Consider the following 22,112-nt stretch of genomic DNA (forward strand, 5'->3'; position numbering starts at 1 on the left):
CAAAGGGGGCCCCTTCTCAGAAGAAGCAAGGGCTTGTGCACAGTGGGGTGGGGAGACTGGGCTGGATGTCTGGGGTCGGGGGCAGGTGGCCTCGCACAGCCGGCTTCTGTCTGATCCTGGGCGTGAGGGACCGGCCGGGCCGAGGAGAGGGCAGGGAGGCACGCGGCCCCCAGGGCTCAGCAGTGCAGTGCGCAGACAGTGCTAGGGCTCAGCAGACACTTCTCTCAGAATCTTTAAAAACACACACAAGAACCAGCTGGAGGAGCTAGTCATCCTGGAGCGATCCCCACGCTTCCCAGGGCAGGTCTGAAAGCTTTCCAGAGTGAATGGACACAGAGTTGGCCCCACTCACCATGCCGGTGTCAAGTGTGGCGCACAGAACGTCTCCACACAGGGCAGGGAGGGCCGCAGTCACATCCTGGCCGGTGCCAACATCTTGGGGCTCGGGGCATTTGCTTCCTCTAAAGTTCGTTAGCAAATGATGGTTGTGCACCCTCTGGACTGGGGCCCGGCTGCCCACATGCATGGGATACACACTCAGTCGGAGACTTGGCCATGGGCCTGAGTGCTCCAGAGGAGAGGGTCAGACTGCCTGGGCCAGAAAGGGCTGGGGGTGGAGGGCTGGGCCGGAGGGCAGGAAACATGGAGGATGTGCAGAGGGGTTTTGCCTGAGATGATGCATGTGCAAGAGGGCTTCGGTGCATGAAGAGTGTGGCATGTTTGGGAAAGGGTGGGAGGGCTCTCTCAAGCTCGAAGGGGCATGCTGAGGGTGTGGGAGGGTGGGAGGTGAGGCTGTCCGCATGGGAAAGCGGGACCAAGAAGAATGGGCTCCAGAGTTGGGATGGGACTAGAACCTCAGGTTCTAAAGTGCCAGAAGCCTTCACTATGGCTAAATCCTGATTTTCAGCACCCGAGGGCTTTTTTGTAGTGGTGAGGTTCTTTTTCTTATTCAGCAAATACTTATTGAGAGCTTTCTGTGCTTGAGACGTCACCATGGGCCTGGGATACGACCTGCTGTGCCAAGACAGACAGAGTCCCCCATCCACGTCAGGCCTGTAACCACTGGCGAGTAAATGCTGAGATGAGCGATGACAAATGTGGCAGGTACTCTGATGGAGATCCTGAGAGACGCGAGATTAGGGAGCAGTCAGGGGAGGCCTCAGGGAGGAAGTGACCCCTGAAACGTGAGGAGCTGAGAGAAGCCTTCCAGGCAAAAGGGACAGCATGTGTAAAAGCCCCGAGGTGGGAGGAAGTGCAGGAGTTGAGAACACAGGCTGGCTGCATCTGGATGCTGGAAGGGGCTGCGGAGGTGTTGGCCTGTATTTCTTGGCATTTCATGCCTGTGAAATGAGGGCTGTTCCTTAGAGTCAGGCCCCATCCTCCTGCCCTGGGTGGGGGGGTGGGGTACAGTGCTCACAATGAGTGCCGCCTCCCACCCACAGAGGCCCCAAGGCTCCAAACCCACTCCATTAGTCATACCACTTGTCTGACTGTCACCTGTGCCCCTGGAGACGTAGAGAATCCAAGGTAAGTTCACTTTTCTTTTACCACACCTGGCTATCTGGCCTGGCCTCCTAGTTCACTTTCTCTCTCTCTCTAATGAGTGAGTACATCAGCAGGACTCCGGCCTACACACCCTGACAGAGACTGGAGGGTCAGCCCTCTGTACAGGCCCTCGACTGTGGACGGTCCCATAGTGTCCTGGGTGGGGCGCGTCCCCGCACAGATTGACTCCTTCAGGCCAGTGTCAGCCGACAGCACAGGTGGGGGACAAGGACCTCGCCTGTGATCACAGGGCCTCAGCTAGGCTTAGAGCCCAATTCTGGGTCCTCACGCTCACTGCCACCCCCTTTAGGGAGATGTTCTTAGGGACGTGTCCCCCTTTAAGCATTTTGAGCAGATTGAGGTTTCCTCCTGATCTGGGGAAGAAAACTCCACTGAAGCTTCCTTGGAACTTTCAGGCCAACCAAACAAATGAATCATGAAATCCCTGGTGAGTCCGGGCTCTGCTGGTCGTGGGCTTCAACAGGCTGCTCTCTGTGTCAGCTCTTGAGGGAGACTGCCCCGGGCCTGGTCTGAGAACCAGTCCAGTCTCCCACCAGGGGCTGGGGAGTGGTAAACTTTTGGCTCACCCCTAGGCCTGTCTCCCTCAGAACGAGAAAGCAGTCAGAGCTGCGCTGGCCCTGGGCTGTCTGACCTCAGTGATGTAGCAGGTGTGTGTGTCTGAGGGGCTCCCCAAGCAGGGCTGGGGAATTCTGAACAGAGAAGGGACTGAAAGCTCCCGGAGCAGAGTCACCTGGGGCGGGCACGAGACGTGGCTCCTGGCTCCGGGGCTTTCCTGGGGTGGCCTCTGTTGTTGTTGAGGCACTCGGCTGTCGCTCTGCTGAGGAGGGCCCCTGGCTTTCCTAGTCCCCAGTATGGGCCTGGCCTAGTACACGTGTCTGTCAGGTGAACAGGCGGACTGTCTAAATTGCATTTTTTATTTTTGTTGTTGTTTGGTCACTCAGTCGTGTCTAACTCTTTATGTCCACATGGACTGCAGCACACCAGGCTTCCCTGTCCTTCACCATCTCCTGGAGTTTGCTCAAACTCACATCCATCGAGTCGGTGATGCCATCCAGCCATCTCATCCTCTGTCGTCCCCTTCTCCTCCTACCCCAATCCCTCCCAGCATCAGGGTCTTTTCCAGTGAGTCGGCTTTTTCTTTTTAGGCAGTGGTAATTTGCATACACTGGCAGGAAATAATACAGAAGGATCCTGGTACCCGTTACCCGGTTTCCTTCAGTGATCAAATCTTGCAGACCTGTAGTCTGCTGTCATAGCCGGAATACTGACACAGATACAGCCCGGCGGTCTTACTCAGATTCCGCCGTCTTCACTTGTATCACCTGTGGTGCATTTAATCCACTGCTTTCATCACAAGTGCAGGTGCCTGTGTCCACCGGCACGGCCAAGATACACAGCTCCCACCAGTGAGCACGTGCTGGGGTCTTCCCTGTCACCCTTTTATAACCAAGTCGCTCCAGCCTCTTCATCACTTTCTCCCCCTAGTCTCCGCACATCTGTTCCCATCTCTGTAATTAGGTCATTTCAGTAATGTTTTATAAATAGAATTACGTGCTCTGTAACTTTTGAGATAGCTTTTTCACGAGGCATGATTCACTTGAGATTCACCCAAGTGGTCGCTTACATCGGTGGTTCCTTTCTCTCGGTTGCTGAGTGGTCTCCCATGGTCTGGGTGCACCACAGCTGCTCACCCATTGAAGGACTTCCGGGTTGTTTCCAGTTTAGGCCTATATCACATACAGTTGCCTTGAACATACATGGCTAAGTTTTTTGTGAACGTGTTATCATTTCTGTGGGCTAGATGCCCAAGAGTGTGGTTATTGGGTTGTATGATATCTGCATGTTTGATTTTAAAAGAAACTGCCAGATCGTTTTCCAGGTGGTTGTATCATTTTACACTCCCACCAGCCATGTGCGAGTGATTCCATTTTCCCACATCCTCAGCAGCATTTGGTGTTGTCGCCGTTTCTCATTTTGGCCATTCTGGTGTTTGCACAGTGATGTCTCATGGGGCAGATGAATGGGTTCTCCTGTGCCTTGTCCACGGCCCTGGTGGCTCTGAGCCTTGTTTCGAGGGTTCCCACTGGGCCGTCACCATCACCTTGATTGGCAGCCCCTTGAAGGCCAGGCTTAAAGCCCCTCCTCTGGCTCCTGCTCCCTGTGGGCCTCACCTTGGTAGAGGCTGTTTCCGTCCTCACTGGGGAACGGACAGTTGGAGTTAAGATGCCAAGAAAAGCCACTGGATGTGACCCCACCCCTCAGAGGAAGTAGCTTCTGCTAGTTGACCAGCGTCTCCTGTTTCAGACCGAAAGTGGAGCCAGCCCTGGGCCAGGACCGGAACGGGACTCTGAGACCCTACTTCCCACCCAGGGCAGGTCTTAGTTCCCTGAGTCTTGCTGGAAATAGAGAGCCTGACTGGGTGCGATGGAGTCTTGGGGGAGGCAGACTGGTGTGTGGAGTTTTCACATAATGAGGTGGGGGTGGTAGGGTGGGAATGGCACCCTGTGGGGAAGGATAACTGAGCCCTGAAGGATGCGCTGGTCTTTGACCAGACAGGGAGGGGGCCTCCAGCAGCGGAGCAGCGGGGGGAGGGAAGGTAGAGCAGGAAGGAAAGACCGAGAAGGGGGTGGCAGGTCTCTGCATTTGAGGACAGGCGAGGTTAACCATTCTTGAACTGTCCTGACCACACCTCTGCTGTCACCATGTTTGCCCCAGCTGGATAATCCCTTTGTGTGGGACTAAGAGGCGGAGGGTGTTGTTGTTCCCTGTGGGCATCCCCCACTAGACTTGACCTTGGCTCAGCATGAGGATGGGCAGGGCTCAGGTCTGTCTGTCTTGGTCATGGCTGTGTCTGACCCCCATTCTCCTCCAGAAATCCTCACCGAGGCCAGAGCTAGGGTCGGGTCAGGTGGGGCCTCAGCCCTGAAAGGGACTCCAGAGGGCTGGCGGCTTCACCCCTCCCCTGCCTTCCTCTCACCCATCTGCAGGTTCATCATGCCTAGTGGCGTATAAGAAGACCCCGCCACCGGTCCCTCCACGCACCACGTCAAAGCCGTTCATCTCTGTCACAGTCCAGAGCAGCACCGAGTCTGCCCAGGACACCTACCTGGACAGCCAGGACCACAAGAGCGAAGTGACGAGCCAGTCTGGCCTGAGCAACTCCTCGGACAGCCTGGACAGCAGTACCCGCCCACCCAGCGTGACACGGGGCGGTGTTACCCCAGCCCCCGAGGCCCCCGAGCCACCCCCAAAACATGCAGCTCTGAAGAGCGAACAAGGGACGCTGACCAGCTCTGAATCCCACCCCGAGGCCATCCCCAAAAGGAAACTGTCATCTATAGGAATACAAGTAGGGGCCCCTTTCGCACTCTGTCCTCGGCCTGCACCGCGCACCTGCCTGCGTGTAATTACATCTGGCGGAGGCCCACTAGGTCTCCTGGGTCACGGTGGTTTGTCTGTTTTGGGGGGTTGGCCCCAAGTGGCCAAACCAAATTCCACCCATAAGCCATGCCTTCCTCGAGGTCGCCCGAACGTGGTGCGGGCCGTGCAGCTGTGGGCACGTGTCCCCGCTCCAGCGATGGGTTGTCCCGGTGAATGTAGTTACACTCAGCCAGCCATCTCCTGTCCACTGTTTGCCTGTCCTTTGTCTGTCTGTTCACTCCACCCTTTGCCCTGCCAGCCAACATGTGGGAGACAGGACTGGCCCCACAGTTCTCTGATCCAAGGTCAGCTCAGGTGCGGAGGCTGCAGCCCTGCCTGGTGGTGGGAGCAGCGTGGAGCATAGACGCCAAGGGCCGGGGGGACCAGGACCCAGGGCCCTGGAGCCTTGGGGGTTGCTCCAGGGGGACTTTGCCCAGAGCCTTCTCGGGCCTTGGGGACAGGTAGGTTGCTCAAGGTGCCAGGCCCACAACAGATTGAGAAGTGGGACGTCGGTCCTGACGCCTCCCTCCGCAAGAAACTATCCAGGCAGATAATTCCCTGGGACCGAGGGGCCAAAGCCAGGAGACGCCTCGGGAAGCCGGGCTCACAGCGCACTCGTGACCGCAGAGCACAGCAGGGCCGGGTGCGCTAGCTTCCCCCGCACTGCTGCGCGGTAGCATGATCTCATAGCAGTACTTGTGCTGTGAGCTGAGCAGGGGAAACCTGGGCCCCGCCTGGCGACTTTCAAGAGCTGTGCTACGTCCTTAATTAAGTAAAGCACGCTCCGGGCGGGGGTGGGGCGTGGGGAGGGCAGCTACAGTGGGCTGAGAGCTTGGGGATGGCAGAGCCCCTCCTAACCCAAATGGCGATCAAGGACATCCAGGTGGCTTGCATGGTGGCTTAGATCAGACAGGCTGTCCGTTTCCCCGGCCACCCCTGGCCAAGTGCACGACAAAGCACCAGAATTACAGAAGGAACATGGGACTCTAAGGAGGGCTGAATGGACCAGAGATGGCTCACTGGCCAGTTGCTTGCACTTGCTTCTTGGGGAGGCAGGGTTTAGGCAGCTCTGGGCTACAGTTTCGCCACGGACACAAGAAAGTTGGCCGGGAGACTTGTTTTCTGGTCTCCTTCGTAAGAAGTTCAGCCCCTGGCTTGCACGTCACTCTGGAGGGATTCTGAGGGGTACAGAAAACAGCCTAGTCTTGGTTGGGCAGCCCCACCCTCTCTTTGGCCAAACCAGACGCTCTCATCTTTACAGAAGACCCGAGGGAGAGTTAGACTCACCCTGATTCTTTCACTCAGAGGCTCACACAGGGCTGCGAACTCTGGCTCTCGGGCCCATCTAGGCTTCTCCCTGTCGGATCACCCCACCCCCATCCAAGCTCTCCAAGCAGTTCCTGGGAGCCAGTGATGCCACGTCCCCTGAGCTGGCTATAGCTGAAGGAGACATGCAGTTACACCCTCCATGGTGGGGAGGTGCCAGGCACTCAGCCCCGTCCCAGGAAGCCTCTCTAGCCTCTGTGAAGCCAAGAGACCAGAGCTTCCAATTTCTAGTGACAGTCCCAACAACCCTCGTCCCATCCCTTAGTTCCTCAAATTGCTCAAACGTGGGTTCTCCCTCATTCATGAGGGGTGATGGGGGGGGCTGGCCTGGCTACTCTGTGGCCACATACCTCTGTCCCAGGAATGAAAGGTAGGCCCAGAGCATCCCTGGTATAGAGAGAGAGCTGGCCTTGCGCGTGGCCCTGGCCCTACTGCCCCCCCGGCCCACTTGGTGCTGAAGGTAACCTTAGCTGAGTGTGATCAAGGCCCAGGGATGGCGTCCTGTATGGCCCAGGGACTGGGCCGGCTGTGGCCTTGGTGACAGCTTTCAAATCCAGAACTGCTGCCCAAGGTTTGCCCCTCGTGTGGCGCCCCCAGCCTGCCCTTCAGCTGCAGGGTTGGGGGAGTGACCTCTGCCTCGAGACAGCCCGGCTTCAACTACACCAGATAACGGCTGTGGCTTTGTGTGTGTGTGTTTTCTTTCTCTTTCGTTGTCCTTTTTTTTTTTTTTCTTCTCTCTGATGCGTGTAAAGGAGAGGACTAGAAGGAACGGTTCCCACCTCTCGGAGGACAACGGACCCAAAGCGATCGATGTGATGGCACCCTCCTCAGAGTAGGGAAAGGCGGTCCTCTCCACCCCATCCCACCTCCCGCCCGCCTGCCCGCCCGCCTCCGCGCGAATGAGCAGTGCCCGGCTTCACCTGGTCCGGCCTCGGGCCCACGTGCAGTGTCCGCATGCCTCGTGTGCGTCTGTCTGCTCGTCCGTTTGCGTCGTCCCACTAATGTGAATTTCAGCAGCAAGTGTGGTGTTTGTTTTTTTATTTTTGTCTTTGTCCCCGTGCCGTGGCTGTCGTTGTCCTTCAATAAGGTTGACTGCATTCAGCCAGTGCCAAACGAGGAGCCCAGTCCCGCTACCAAATTCCAGTCCATCGGGGTTCAGGTAGAGGACGACTGGCGGTAAGTGGCACCGAGGTGGTGGCTGCCTCTCCCCTCTCCTCTCCCTCCCTCTGCTCTCACCTCTCCCGCGCCTCCTCCTCCTGCTCTCCCTAACCCACTTCTCCTTGCTGGATTTCTAAGAACCAAGCTGGGTTGGGGGTGCGGGCGGTGGTCCAGGCGTGGGAGGCTGGGCGGGCGGGGCGGCCGGGTGTGCTGATGAGCAAGGGTGAGCGCTTGCTCCGTGAGAGGAATCAGCCACGGGGACTGAGGCCGGGCGGAGTCACGGCCCAGCACCCCCAATGTTGGTGGGCTTCCTGGCCCCGCTGCAGTAAACAGGCAACCTTATGACCTTGTCCGTGTGTGCGTGTGCGGGCAGGGCGGGGGCTGAGCTGAGAATGAGACGGGGCTGTGGGACCCGCTTCAGGCGCATGGTGAGCAGACGATGCATCCGTTTCTCTGTCTCCCGTGTGTCCGGGTCGGGGTGGCCTCTGGTCTCTGACCCTCTTGGTGACTCACCCTTTCCTGTCCCCACTCCTCCTCCACGCCGTTCCCTCCCTGCCCCCCACAGAAGCAGTGCCCCCTCTCACAGCATGTCCTCCCGACGGGACACCGACTCGGATACCCAGGATGCCAATGACTCAAGCTGTAAGTCCTCTGAGAAGAGCCTCCCAGACTGCACCCCGCACCCCAACTCCATCAGCATCGATGCCGGCCCCCGGCAGGCCCCCAAGATTGCCCAGATCAAGCGCAACCTCTCCTATGGAGACAACAGCGACCCTGCCTTGGAGGCGTCCTCGCTGCCCCCGCCCGACCCCTGGCTGGAGACCTCCTCCAGCTCCCCGGCAGAGCCCGCGCAGCCCGGGGCCTGCCGCCGGGACGGCTACTGGTTCCTGAAGCTGCTCCAGGCAGAAACGGAACGGCTGGAGGGCTGGTGCTGCCAGATGGACAAGGAGACCAAAGAGAACAACCTCTCTGAAGAAGGTGGGTACTGCGAGGCCGGCTGGCTGGGGCAGACTGTGGGGGTGCCAGCCCTAAGTCTCCAGGGTTCGGCACGGGGAGTCTCTTTAAGTTCTCTTCTTAGGCTCAGTTGTGAGCCCACCTCTTATTTTCATTCTTGCTTTTCTTCCTTCTATCCACCTACATAACCAGCTTTTTCCAGAAAGAATTTACGTCAGCAGCTGCTAGTTGCATAGGCTGTGGGGTCAGCCGTCCCCGGGGTTAAATCCCAGCTCTTTCCTTACTAGGGAAGTGACCTGGGCAGGTTTCTCTGAGCCTGTTTCCTTACCTGTAATGTGGAGATAGTCCTACCGTCTGATGTAGTAGTACTTGTTCAAGGTCTGATGAAGTACCAAGCACAGAAACTTGGCACTATAATTACACCTTCAGCAGTTCCTTATTGAGCACCTACTGTGTGCCAAGCATCAAGGATCTAACTGTGGGCTCAGCAGGGTGTGAGGAACTGTGAATGGGTGAGACAGAAATCATCTACTTCCCCACTTAGGTTTCTGTTAATACCATACCTGTTCCCAAAAATTCCCCTGAGAAATTAGTTCAAGAAAGATCTAGGAATATGTAGGGAGCCTGGAGTCACAGGTGGTTGATACAGGGGAGGGAAGCTCTGGCCTCCAGTTTGCTCCCCTCCACAGACCAGGCAGGAGGGACAGGTCCTTAGATTGTCCAGAAGGGACGAAGCATCCCACTAACCCCTGGTGGGCAGGGCCTGAGGAAGACACCCCTTGATGCTGCAGAGTCCCTGTTTCTACTGTCTCTAGGCCAGTTCCCAGCTTTGATGTCACAGCAGGGAACTGTTGTGAGGTATATACCTAATGACTTCTTACAATACTAGTATTTACAAAATCAGAGCAGCGGCATGGATCCTGAACTGCTTCTAATAGAAACCATCCAGCCCTCTGGCCTTCTTCCTCAGCCTTCCCCACCTTCAGCTCTCAACTGCTCTGTCTTCTGGTATCTACCTTCAATATTTATTTCATTTTTTTTTAAATGGGAATACCTTTCATTTCCTCTTAAGTTAGTCATCATCATGTATTGAAATCGGCTATAATAGTTCATATTTAGCTCTGTCACCTCCACTTCCTGTGCCCCACCCTCCATATATTACATCAGTTTGGGGTTAAAAAAACCACCAGTATTTCTGTTTACTGTGAGCATGTAAGTGATGTTCACTGCAGAGCCTTGTAGTATGATTTCATTGTCTGATACGTCTTGTTTTTCCTAAAAAGAATGGTTGCCTCCTCTTCTGTATACTTTGTTTTCTAAGCTCTTATTTGTAATTTTTTTCACATGCCCCACAAGATCTGCCAGCCCACCATCGACATTGTTTCCCAGGTGTGCAGACGTATCAGATCATCTCATGATCTCCTGTTTTCTCCCAGCGCCCTCTGTCCCCGGCTGTGGTCTGGCCAAGTTGCTATCTAGGCCTGCTACCTAGCTGCTGTCCGGAGACTTCCCTTTTCATCACCTGAGACTGCCCGTAGCTACTTTCCTGCTTTTTGGATCATGTGGTCTTCTGCTTTCCTGGGTTTAGTCCTTCACTTTACTGGAACACACCTTCAGTTGGAGATAAATTTTTGGAAACCACCATGTCTTTTTTCGGACCTCATATAGTTTGGCTGAGTGTAAAGTTGAAAATAATAAATACCCATTATTTTTATATAAATGTAGATATATATATATAATATTAAATAAAATTGAAAATAATTTTCCCTTAGAACCTTAAAGAGGCTGTATTATACTTAGCTTCCATTACTTGTGCTTAAAAAAAAAAAAATAAAGTGTGGATTTCCCTGGTGGTTCAGATGGTAAAGAATCTAACTGCAATGCATAAGATGTGGGTTCAGCCCCAGGGTCGGGAAGATCCCCTGGAGAAGGAAATGGCAACCCCCTCCAGTTTTCTTTCCTGGATAATTCCATGGACAGAGGAGCCTGGAGGGCTACAGTCCATGGGATCACAAAACAGCTGGACACGACTGAGTAACTAAGACTTTCACTTTCACTTGTGCCTAAAAGTTTGAGGCCGATCCAGTTCTCAGTCCTTGGAAGCTGTTAAGTCTTCACTTCACCTCTTGTGAAGGTTCTAGATGCTGTGTCCTGGAATGGGTCTTTGCACCAGTGGTTAATAGGCCACTTGTATGTGGAGACTCAGACCTTTTGTTTCTGAGAAATAGTCTTACATTAATTTTTAAAAAATAATTCCCTCACTTGTTTTGTTTTGTCTCTCTGAAACTGCTGTCACTCAGATGTTGGGTTTGCTGAGTTGATCCTGTCTCAGATCTTTTTTGTCTCTTTTTATTGTCTGTCTTTCTGGAAGGCTTTTTCTTTTTTTTTCCATGCTATAACAACTTTGAGATATAATTCACATGCCATAAAATTGACCCTTTTACAGTGTTACCATTAGTACAGTTAGTACACTCATAATGATGTGCAACCATCACTGCTGTCTGAATTCAGAACATCTTCATCACTCCAAAAGGAAACCCCATGACTATAAGCAGTCACCCTTCATCACCTCCGCCCCACTGTCTCTTAGCAACCACTAATTCTGTCTCTGCGGATTTGCCTATTCTGGACATTTACGCAAATTGAGTCATACAGTATGATCATGACAGGTCTTTTGTGTCTCACTTTTGCCTTTTTTTGCCACGTTTTGCAGGTTCATTCATGGTGTAGCATGTATCAGGTTTTCATTCCTTACCATGGAATAATACTCCATTTTATGGATATACTACATTTTATTTAAACATTTGTCTGTTGATGGACATTTGAATTGTTTCCACTTTTAGGCTAGTGTGAATAATGCTGCTGTGCACATTTGTGTACAAGTTTGTGTATATAACCAGAAGTGTAATTGCTGGGTCATATGGTTATTTCGTGTTTAACTTTTGGAGGAACCTGCTGAACTTCCATAATGACTGCTCCATTTATAACATTCCCACTAGCAGCACACCAGGGTTCTAATTTCCCCACCTCCTCACTTGAACTCCTGTAATTACTGCCCTTATGATTATAGCCATCACAGGGGGAAAGCAGTGCCTTGTTGTGACTTGGACTTGTGTTTCCATGGTGGCTAATAAAGTGTATAGCATTTTTGCATATGCTACTTGTGTATCTTTTACTGGAGAAATCTATTGAGATTTGGAGGTTTTCCTGACTTCACTGTGTCCATCAAATGTTTATTAGAGCCATCCGTATAACAGCACTTTGTTACTCTGTTCCTTTTTAGTAACAGTTTTTCCTTGTTAAGTGGATAGAGTATCTTCTATCTTTCTAAGACCTACATATATATTTATTTAAGTTTTCACGTGTCTCTGTGTTCTCTCTGTTTCCTTTAGATGCTTCTTTCTATGTATCTTTTTCAGTTGGAATCTTTCTTGGAATGTCAAGTAATCTTTGGTTGTTTATTTATATTAAAAGTGAGCAACTAAAAAAAAAACAAACAAACAAAAAAAGTGAGCAACTAACCCAGGAGCAGGAAGGGATGGAGTATAAGATTGCTGACTTTATTGTTAGCCTAGTAGTTCCTCTTGTTTTTTAATTTTATGATTTGATTTAAAATAGAACTTCAGAATTTCCTGGCAGTCCAGTGATTAGGACTCAGCACTTTCTCTGCTGTGTCCCAGGTTCAGTCCCTGATTGGGAACTAAGAATCCCTCAGGCCATGTGGCATGGCCAAAAAATAAAATAAAACTTAATTTTAGAGTTAGCAAAAGCAAATTATATAAAAACAGCAAAAGTCATGGTAATATACTGGTGTGTTGGTAATATACAGTAATAGCATCAAAGATGAAAAAATAATTATTTAACCATCAGGATAAAAACTCTCTAATAGCAGGATAAAACTCATAACAGCAGATAAAACTATTATGAATAATGCCGCTGTGAACATTCATGTACAAGATTTTGTTTGACTACCTTCGTTCAAGTCTTTTGAGTATATAGCTGGGCGTGGAAGTGCTGGATCATGTGGTAATTCTTTAAATTTTTTTCATTTTGTTACTATGAAATATATGTAACACCTGCCATTTTAACCACTTTTAAGTGTAATGCAATGGCATTACTTATATTCACAATATTGTATATCACCAACATCTATTTCCAAAACTTTTATATCACCTCAAATTGAGATTCTGTGCCTATTAAGCAATAGTTCCCCATTCCCCTCTGCACAGCCCCTGGTAACCTCTAATCTGCCTTCTGTCTCTATGAACTTCCCTATTCTAGATCGTTCATGTAAGTAGAATGATAGTGCTTGTCCTTTTGTGTCTGGCATGTTTTCAAGGTTCATCCACGTTGTAGCATATCGGAACTTCCTTCCTTTTTATAGCTGAATAGTATATTCTACTGTATTTGAATATTGATACCACATTTGTTTGGTCCATTCACCTGTTGGTAGACATTTGGGTTTTTTCACCTTTTAGCTACTATGAATAATGCTGCAGTGAACACTGGATATAAGAATCTGTTTCATTCCAATTTTCAGTTCTTTTGAGTTTAAACCCAGAAGTGGAATTGCTGGGTCACATGGTAATTCTGTGTCTGGCTTTTTGCTGCTACTGCTGCTGCTAAGTCGCTTCAGTCGAGTCTGACTCTGTGCGACCCCATAGATGGCAGCCCACCAGGCTCCCTCGTCCCTGGGATTCTCCAGGCAAGAACACTGGAGTGGGTTGCCATTGCCTTCTCCAATGCATGAAAGTGAAAAGTGAAAGTGAAGTCTCTCAGTCGTGTCCAACTCCTAGCGACCCCATGGACTTCAGCCTACCAGGCTCCTCTGTCCATGGGATATTCCAGGCAAGAGTACTGGAGTGGGGTGCCATCTCCTTCTCCGTAGCTTTTTGAGGAATCGCCAAACTGTTTTCCACAGCAGTTGCACCACTTTACATTCCCACCAGCAATGCATAAGGGTTCCAGTTTCACTATATTTTTGCTAACACTTGTTATTCCATCTTTTAAAAAAAAATTATAACCATCCTAGCAGGTATAAAGTAGTATCTTGTCATTTTGATTTGCATTTCCCTAATGACTGATAGAATTGATCCTTTTGAACTGTGGTGTTGGAGAAGACTCCTGAGAGTCCCTTGGACTGCAAGGAGATCAGCCCTGGGTGTTCTTTGGAGGGAATGATGCTAAAGCTGAAACTCCAGTACTTTGGCCACCTCATTCGAAGACTTGACTCAATGGAAAAGACTCTGATGCTGGGAGGGATTGGGGGCAGGAGGAAAAGGGGACGACAGAGGATGAGATGGCTGGATGGCATCACCGACTTGATGGACGTGGGTTTGAGTGAAATCCGGGAGTTGGTGATGGACAGGGAGGCCTGGCGTGCTGCGATTCATGGGGTTGCAAACAGTCGAACACAACTGAGCGACTGAACTGAACTGAATGACTGATACTAAGCATCTTTTCGTGTTCTTATTGGTCATTTGTATATCTTTGGAGAAATATCTAATTCAAATAATCTCTTTAATGGGGCTGTTTGTCTTTTTGTGGTTGAATTTAGGAGATCTTTACATATTCTGGATAATAGGCCCTTGTCAGATATATGATTTATAAATATTTTCTTCCATTTTGTAGGTTGTCTTTTCATTTTCTTCATAGTGTCCTTTGATGTGCAAAAGTTTTTAATTCTGATAAAATCCAATTTATCTATTTTTCTTTTATTGCTGTGCTTCTGTTTTTTTTTAAAATTATGAATATATATTAATTTAATAAAATTAAAATTAGGACAGGGACTTCCCTGGTGGTCCAGTGGTTAAGAATCCACCTTCCAATGCAGGGGACTCAAGTCTGATCCCTGGTCTAGGAACTAAGATCCCACATGCCACAGGGCAACTAAGCCCACACCCTGCAATTAGAGAAGCCCACGAGCTGCACTGACAACCCAGCACAACTAAAACAAAACAAAAAAAGTTTTTTTTTAATTGGGACAAAAAACAATGAGGCAGTGAGAGGTAACCAGCAGGTCTGTGGGCAGGGCCTTCTGAGAGGTAGGCTTGCAGACACCTCAGAATACTGGTTTCAAATAACACACAGTAAAAATCATGTCAGGATAACAAAGGAAGCCAGGTACTTAATATATAGTTACTAAAATAGTAAATAAGCCTGTGATGTGATAATATATGTACTTCTTTGTTAAGGCATGAAATAAACAGTCTTGCAGTCTGTCTGCTGAATTTTAAAGTAATGACGACAGCATTATTTCGAGATAACTGTAACCGCTGTAATGCGACGCGAAATTCTCTTTGATTTCTGTTGGTGACAGTGTGGCAGGGACTGCTGACCCTGAACCGAAGTATCTGTTGCCTATCTGAGTTTAAGGGCGTCCTGGTCCTTTCCTTAGAAGATCTTGAAACGTCAGTGTCTTTTCCCTGTACCCCTTCAGAATCTTCTTCAGAAAAGAATCCTCTAGTTTCTCCCGGGGGCCTGTGTCTGGTTGCTGGCATCCTAGATGCTAGGCAGCAGGAGGGCGCTCACAGACTATCATTCATTCCACGCCGTCCTCCACCGACCCTGCCTGGTAGCCTAGGGTTGGAGCACCTAGAGCAGCACTTTTAGTCAAAATATAATGTGAACCATGAACTTTAAATGTTCTAGGAACTGCATTTAGAAAGAAAAATGAAATAGGTGAAGTTAATTTTAATACATTTATCTTATTCAGGATGTCCAAGTAGTAGTGTTTCAACGTGTGTTCAACACAGAAAATTATTGAGGCGTTACATTACTTTCATACTAAATAAAGTCCAAAATAAATAAAGTCCAGTGCATACTTTATTGTCCATCTCAATCCAGACAAACCACATTTCAGCTGCTCACTTGCTTCATACGACCGGGAGCTGTCTATTAGACGGCACAGATGAGGAGAATAAGACTGGGGTTGAGGGGACTTCCCTGGTGGTCCAGCGGCTAAGACTCCACGGTCCCAATGCAGGGGCCCCCGGTTCGATCCCTGGTCAGGGACCTAGATCCCACATGCCACAACTAAAAGATCCTGCATGCCACAACTAAATATCCCACATACTGCAACCAAGACCCGGTGCAGCCAAATACAGTCAGTAAAAAAAAAAAAAGCCTAAGGCGGAGGTGCAAAGGTACCTTAGTGACAAAGTGTTGGTGGAGTAGGTTAAACTTTCTGGCACTATTCTTAATTCTTTCTGGATTGAGAAAAGGCTTCCCTGCTAAGGGTTATTATCTCATGCCAAACAGTATTACCTTCCTGTAGTATTATGAGCACGTGCTCTTTCAACATGATGACATTTCTCAGTAAGCAGTCCCAGCCCTTGCTATTGAACCCGAACTCTGCATGGAGCCCTTTTCCCAGCCCTGCATCTGTGGCTATAACTTAAGGACAGAATTGGCCACATTGCTCTGTCCCTTAGATTCAGGATAAGTATTCTGACTGCTCAGGTGAATCAGTAACACACAGGTGGCTGCCTTTCTCAAATAGGTTTTGTGTTATACCACCATTCATCTCCAGAACATTTTCATCTTCCCAGGCGACACTCTGTACCTATCAAACACCAACTCCCCATTCCCCCTCCCCCACCCCTGGGCCACCACCATTCTTTCTGTCTCTGTGAATTTGACTACTCTGCTAAGTCACGTCAGTCATGTCCAACTCTGTGTGACCCCATAGACGGCAGCCCACCAGGCTCCTCCGTCCCTGGGATTCTCCAGGCAAGAACACTGGAATGGGTTGCCATTTCCTTCTCCAGTGCATGAAAGTGAAAAGTGAAAGTGAAGTCGCTCAGCCGTGTCCGATTCTTCATGACCCCATGGACTGCAGCCCACCAGGCTCCTCCGTCCATGGGATTTCCCAGGCAAGAGTACTGGAGTGGGGTGCCATTGACTACTCTAGGCACCTCATATAAATGGAATCATACGGTGTTTGTCCTTTTGTGACTGGCTTAGCATAATGTCCTCAAGATTCATTGACGTTACAGCTTCTATCAGAATTTCCTTCCTTTTTAAGGCTGAATAATATTCTCTTGTGGGGAAAGACCCACGTTTGCTTACCCGTTCGTCTGTCAGTGGCTACACAGATTGCTTCCATCTTTTGTCTGTTGCCAGTAACGACACTTCTATCTCTTAGGACCATAATTCTTCCTTGACGACCATGCTTTCTGATTAAATTTTGTGTGTCCACGCAAGGCCCTTGCCTAACTTATGGCCACAGGTTTTTTGTGTTTAATATTTATTTGCTGCATCGGGTCTTAGTTGCGGCACGCAGGATCTTTTTAGTTGCAGCACTCAAGTGTCTCTCTAGTTGTATCACGCAGGCTGTAGAGCACCCGGGCTCAGTAGTTGCTGTGCGCGGGCCAGGGATTGAACCTGCATCTCCTGCATTGGAAGGCGGACTTTTAACCACTCGACCACCAGCGAAGTCCATGGCCACAAGTTTGTTTTTTGTTCTTTTTTTTCTTATGGCCACAAATTTTAATGTCACTGTTCTTAGATCTCTGGAAGAGGGTTACCAAGGAGGTGCCTGAAGGAGACCGTGGTACCTGCATATCATGCAGAAACCTGGCGGAGATCCTCCAGGCATTGCAGCTGGAGGGAACAACAGGGACAAAGGCAGGGAAGGGCAGATTCCAGGAACCACGACTGAAAGTAAAGGATGGGAAGCGGGGGATGGGGGGATCACAAGAGTAGGAAGCTGACTGAGAGGGGCCTCAAATATCAGATCAAAGTATTGAGCATTACCCTCCAGGCAGGGTGGGGAGCAGCTGAAGATCTGAAGTAACAGTGAGATGGTCAGATTTTCTTATTAGAAAGCTCACCCTTGATTGCTGTGTTGAATAGGCTTTGGAAACAGGGAGACCTGGGGTGGAGGAGGAAGGAATGGATAAACAAATGTTTCTGAATGTTCTGAATGAACCAGCCAGAGGGGCCCTGGGTTGGAGTCAAGTGGAGAGCTCCAGTTTCCCTGGTCTGGGCCACGGGTGACTGGAGAGGTCATCAACTTGAAAGAGGGAGATGGAGGCAGGACGTGCCTGGTTGGTTAAGGGGGAGCCCTTGGATAAGCAAGATCAAGTTGTGCGCATGTCTTTCTTGCTGTTGAAGGAGGTGCAGATGAAAGGAACACTTAAATATAGCCTGTGGAAACTCCTGTGGCCTGGGGGGTTGATGAGACTAGTTCCAGAGAAGCAGCCTTGGGCGCTGGGCGGCTTACCACGAGCCAGCTCTCAACATTCACCGTCCTGTTTACTCGCTTCTACCCATTGAGGTCTATTCAGTCGCTCAGTCGTGTCCGACTCTGCGACCCCGTGAATCGCAGCATGCCAGGCCTCCCTGTCCATCACCAACTCCTGGAGTTCACCCAAACTCACCCCAGTGAGGTCAGACCTATTAAAATCCTGTCTTGAAGAAACAAACACATGGAAGCGAAGTGCTCCACGGCTTAACAGCTGTGTGACCTTCGGCACATCTGCGCCTACTTCTCCCCATGTTCAGTGGGGATCATGAGCCCCACTCTTAGCCTACGGCGGGGGTAAGATGGGACCCTGTGTATGAAGAGTGCTTGGCCTGAGGGCCCAGTGGTGAATGATACCAGCTGTGCCTGCTGCAGTGACCGCCACCATCACCCTAACTTGTAGATGGAGGCAGCCCAAGCCAGGAACTGAAAAGGAGGCCCAGTGCTGGGAGGCTAGAGGTGAACAGGGGTGGAAACAGGGCCAGCAGCCCGAGGGAGGGGGCCTGCCATCCTGTCTCCTAGGTGCCCTCGAGAAAGGGAGCTATGAGAGAGACCTTGGGTGAGTCACCTCACTTCTCCAGGCCTCCACTTCCTCACATGTGACTTGGGTGGGCCAGTATCAACCCCACCGGGCTGTGTATTAATGCAAGATTAGAAACACGAAGCCCTTGGCAAGAACCCAAAAGATGCTACCAAAAGATGGTAGCATCAACATCTTTTTTTATGGATATAATTTTATTATTTATTTATTTTTGGCCATGCTGAGTCTTCGTTGCTGCACGGGCTTTTCTCTGATTACAGTGAGCAGGGGCTACTCTTCATTGCAGTGCGAGGACTTCTTATCCAGTGACTTTTGTTGTAGCTCCTGGGCTCTAGAGTGCAGGCTCAGCAGCTGTGATGCACAGGCTTAGTTGCTTGGTGGGATGTGAGATCTTCCCAGACCAGGGATAGAACTCATGTCTCCTACGCTGGCAGGCAGTTCTTTACCACTGGGCCACCAGAGAAGTCCTGTATGAGTTTTAGGATTGATTTTTCTGTAGCTGCAAAAAAAATTACTGGAATTTTGATAGGAATTGTATTGAGTCTGAAGATTGCTTTGGGTAGTATTGACATTTGAGCAATATTAAGTCTTCTAATTCATGAATAAGGAGTGTGTTTCCATTTATCATTAATTTCTTTCAACAGGGTTTTATAGTTTTCATTGTACTAGTTTATCACCTCCTTAGTTAATTCCTAAATATGTTGTTCTGTTTGATGGTATCATAAATGGAATCATTTTTATAATTTCCTTTTCAGGTATTTATCATTAGTATATAGAAATGTAACTGATTTATTTTTGGCCACACAACATGGCTTGCAGGATCTTAGTTCCCTGACCAGGATTGAACCCAGACCCTCAGCAGTGAAAGTGCAGAGTGCTAACCACTGGACCACCAGGGAATTTCTGAAATGCAACTTATCTTTGTGTATTGACTTTGTATCCTAATCCTACTTGCTTTGCTAAATTCATTTATTAGTTCTCTCAGATTTTTTTGGTGGAATCTTTAGGTTTTCTACATACAAGGTCATATCATCTGCAAACATTATTTTACTTCTTCTTTTCCAATTTAGATGCCTTTTATTACTTCTTGCCTAACTGCTCTGGCTGAAACTTCCAATCCTATGTTGAATCGAAGTGATGAATGTGGGCACTCTTGCCTTATCCCTTATCTTAGAGAAAACACCCTGGAGTATGATGCTCATTGTGGATTTTTCATATATGGCATTTATTTACTGAAGTAGTTTCATTCTATTCTTGGTTTACTGTTTCTCTCATGAAAGAGTGTTGAATTTTGTCAAATGTTTTTTCTGCATGAATTGATTGTATGGTTTTTGCCTTTCATCCTGGTGATGTGGCATATTTCATTGATCAGCTTTCACATGTTGAACCATCCTTGCACTCTAGGAATAAATCCCACGTGGTCATATGTATAATCCTTTTCATATGCTGCTGAATTCTGTATTTTGTTGAGTATTTTTGCATCAGTGTACATAAGGGATGCTGGCCTGTAGTTTTCTTGTAGTATCTTTGTCCAGCTTTGATAACAGGGTAATGCTGGCCTCATAGAATGAGTTAGGAAGTGTTTCCTCCCCTTCAATTTTTGGAAAAGTTTAAGGAGTGCTTTTGCTGCTGCTGCTGCTAAGTCACTTCAGTCTTGTCTGACTCTGTGCAACCCCAGAGACAGCAGCCCACCAGGCTCCCCTGTCCCTGGGATTCTCCAGGCAAGAACACTGGAGTGGGTTGCCATTGCCTTTTCCAATGCATGAAAGTAAAAAGTGGAAGTGAAGTCGCTCAGTCATGTCTGACTCCTAGTGACCCCGTGGACTGCAGCCTACCAGGCTCCTCCGTCCATGGGATTTCCCAGGCAAGAGTACTGGAGTGGGTTGCCATTTTCCAATGGTCATGTCTGGATGTGAAAGTTGGACTGTGAGGAAAGCTGAGCACCGAAGAATTGATGCTTTTGAACTGTGGTGTTGGAGAAGACTCTTGAGAGTCCCTTGGACTGCAAGGGGATCCAACCAGTCCATTCTGAAGGAGGTCAGTCCTGGGTGTTCATTGGAAGGACTGATGCTACAGCTGAAACTCCAGTACTTTGGCCGCCTCATGCAAAGAGTTGACTCATTGGAAAAGACTCTGATGCTGGGAGGGATCGGGGGCAGGAGGAGAAGGGGAGGACAGAGGATGAGATGGCTGGATGGCATCACCGACTCGATGGACATGAGTTTGGGTGAACTCCAGGAGTTGGTGATGGACAGGGAGGCCTGGCGTGCTGTGATTCATGGGGTCGCAAAGAGTCAGACACGACTGAGCGACTGAACTGAACTGAAATTATGGTGGAGGTAATGAAGATAATGGTGACCTCCTTCAAAAGATCCCATGCATGAACTGCTACACTCAGTGCCCCCAACCGTGCAGCAGGCCGCCACAGACCCACACCCCACCTGAGACTCCCAGACACCCACAGGCAAGTCTGGGACAGTCTCTTGAAGGGTCACTGCTTTCCCCTGGGTCCTGGTGCACAAGGTTCTGTTGTGCCCTCCCAGAGCCTGTTTCCCAGTCCTGTGTAAGTTCTGGCAGTTGTACGGTGTGGGTAATGGTGGAGTGCTTTTAGTCATTTTTAAATGACGGATTTCAGCAGTGAAGCCACCGAATCCAGAGTTTTTCTTTGTTGAGAGTTTTATTACTAATTCAGTCTCCTTACTAGTTACAGGTCTATTCAGGTTTTATATTTTTCATGATATAGTCTTGGTAGGTTTTGTTTTTCTATGAATTTGTCCATTTCATCTAGGTTTTCAAATTTGTTGATGTACAGTTATTTTAAGTACTCTCTCATAATCTTTATTTCTGTAGAATTGGTAGTAATATGCCCACGTTCATTTTTGATTTTAGTATTTGAATCTTTTTTTCTTAGTCTTCCTAGCTGAAGTACTGTCAGTTTTCAAAGAGCCAACTTTTGGTTTTATTGATTTTCGCTATTGTTTCTCTCTTTCACTTATTTCTGCTCTAACCTTTATTTCCTTCCTTCTGCTAGCTGTGGGTTTAGTTTGTTCTTTTTCTAGTTTCTTAGGTTGTAAGTTAGGTTGTTGATTTGAGATCTTTCCTAAGTTTTTTAATGTAAATGTTTATGGCTATAAATTTCCCCCTTAGCATCGCTTTTGCTGTGTCCCATCAGTTTTGGTATGTAACGTCTTTTGTTTTCATTTGTCTCAAACTATTTTCCAGTTTCTCTTGTATTTCTTCTTTGATCTATTGGTTGTTCAACTGTGTATTAATTTCCACAGTTTTGTGAATTTTCCAGTGTTCTTTTTGTTACTAATTTCTAATTTTGTCCTCTTGTAGTCGAATAAGATACTTTGTATGATATTATCTTTTAAAAAGTCTACTGGGGCTTAATTTGTAGCCTAACACATGGTCTGTCCTGAAAAATGTCCCATGTATACTTGAGAAGAATGTGTATTCATTTGTTGGGTGGAGTGCTCTGTATGTGTCTGTTAGATGTAGTTGGTTTATTATGCTGTTTAAATCCTTTTCCTTACTTATGACTGGTGTTCTATTATCGTGAATTAGGTATTGAGATCTCCAGCTGTTGCTATTAAAGTTTGGGGGGTTTCTTGTTTTTTTCATATGTAGGTGTTTAATCCATATGCAATTTGCATTTGTGCATTCTAAGATCTCATCTTACTTTTTCATATGCAGAGCCAGTTGTCACAACACATTCCTGAGTCTCTGCTTTCTTTGCTGATTAGTCATAGCAGTCATAACCTCTGCCGAGAATTCTACACACGCAGGGGTGTGTCTCTGAGTTCTGTTCTCTTCTGCTACCCTTTTGTCTGTTTCTGTGTTAATACGACTTAATTGCCATAGCTTTTTGGCATGCCTTGGCATCTCAGAGGGTGAACC

At 48.7% G+C, this 22,112-nt stretch overlaps 1 protein-coding gene across 7 annotated transcripts in view; it reads left to right on the plus strand.

The window, feature by feature from the left end:
* The window catches only part of DLGAP4 (DLG associated protein 4), a 90,014-nt gene that overhangs the window by 51,115 nt on the left and 16,787 nt on the right, over positions 1 to 22,112 (plus strand). For 2 of the 7 annotated variants that reach the window (XM_005896019.3, XM_070381677.1), the window contains 3 exons: positions 4,554 to 4,915; positions 7,400 to 7,488; positions 8,036 to 8,448. In XM_005896019.3, coding sequence (XP_005896081.2) covers positions 4,554 to 4,915; positions 7,400 to 7,488; positions 8,036 to 8,448 — 864 coding nt within the window. Of the gene's footprint in view, positions 1 to 1,959; positions 1,994 to 2,138; positions 2,214 to 3,975; positions 4,016 to 4,553; positions 4,916 to 7,064; positions 7,145 to 7,399; positions 7,489 to 8,035; positions 8,449 to 22,112 lie in introns of those variants that run through there. The other 5 variants (XM_070381674.1, XM_070381675.1, XM_070381678.1 and 2 more) reach the window with 5 other exon arrangements.

The sequence above is a fragment of the Bos mutus genome, chromosome 13 (genome assembly GCF_027580195.1).
Source record: "Bos mutus isolate GX-2022 chromosome 13, NWIPB_WYAK_1.1, whole genome shotgun sequence".
NCBI lineage: Eukaryota > Metazoa > Chordata > Mammalia > Artiodactyla > Bovidae > Bos > Bos mutus.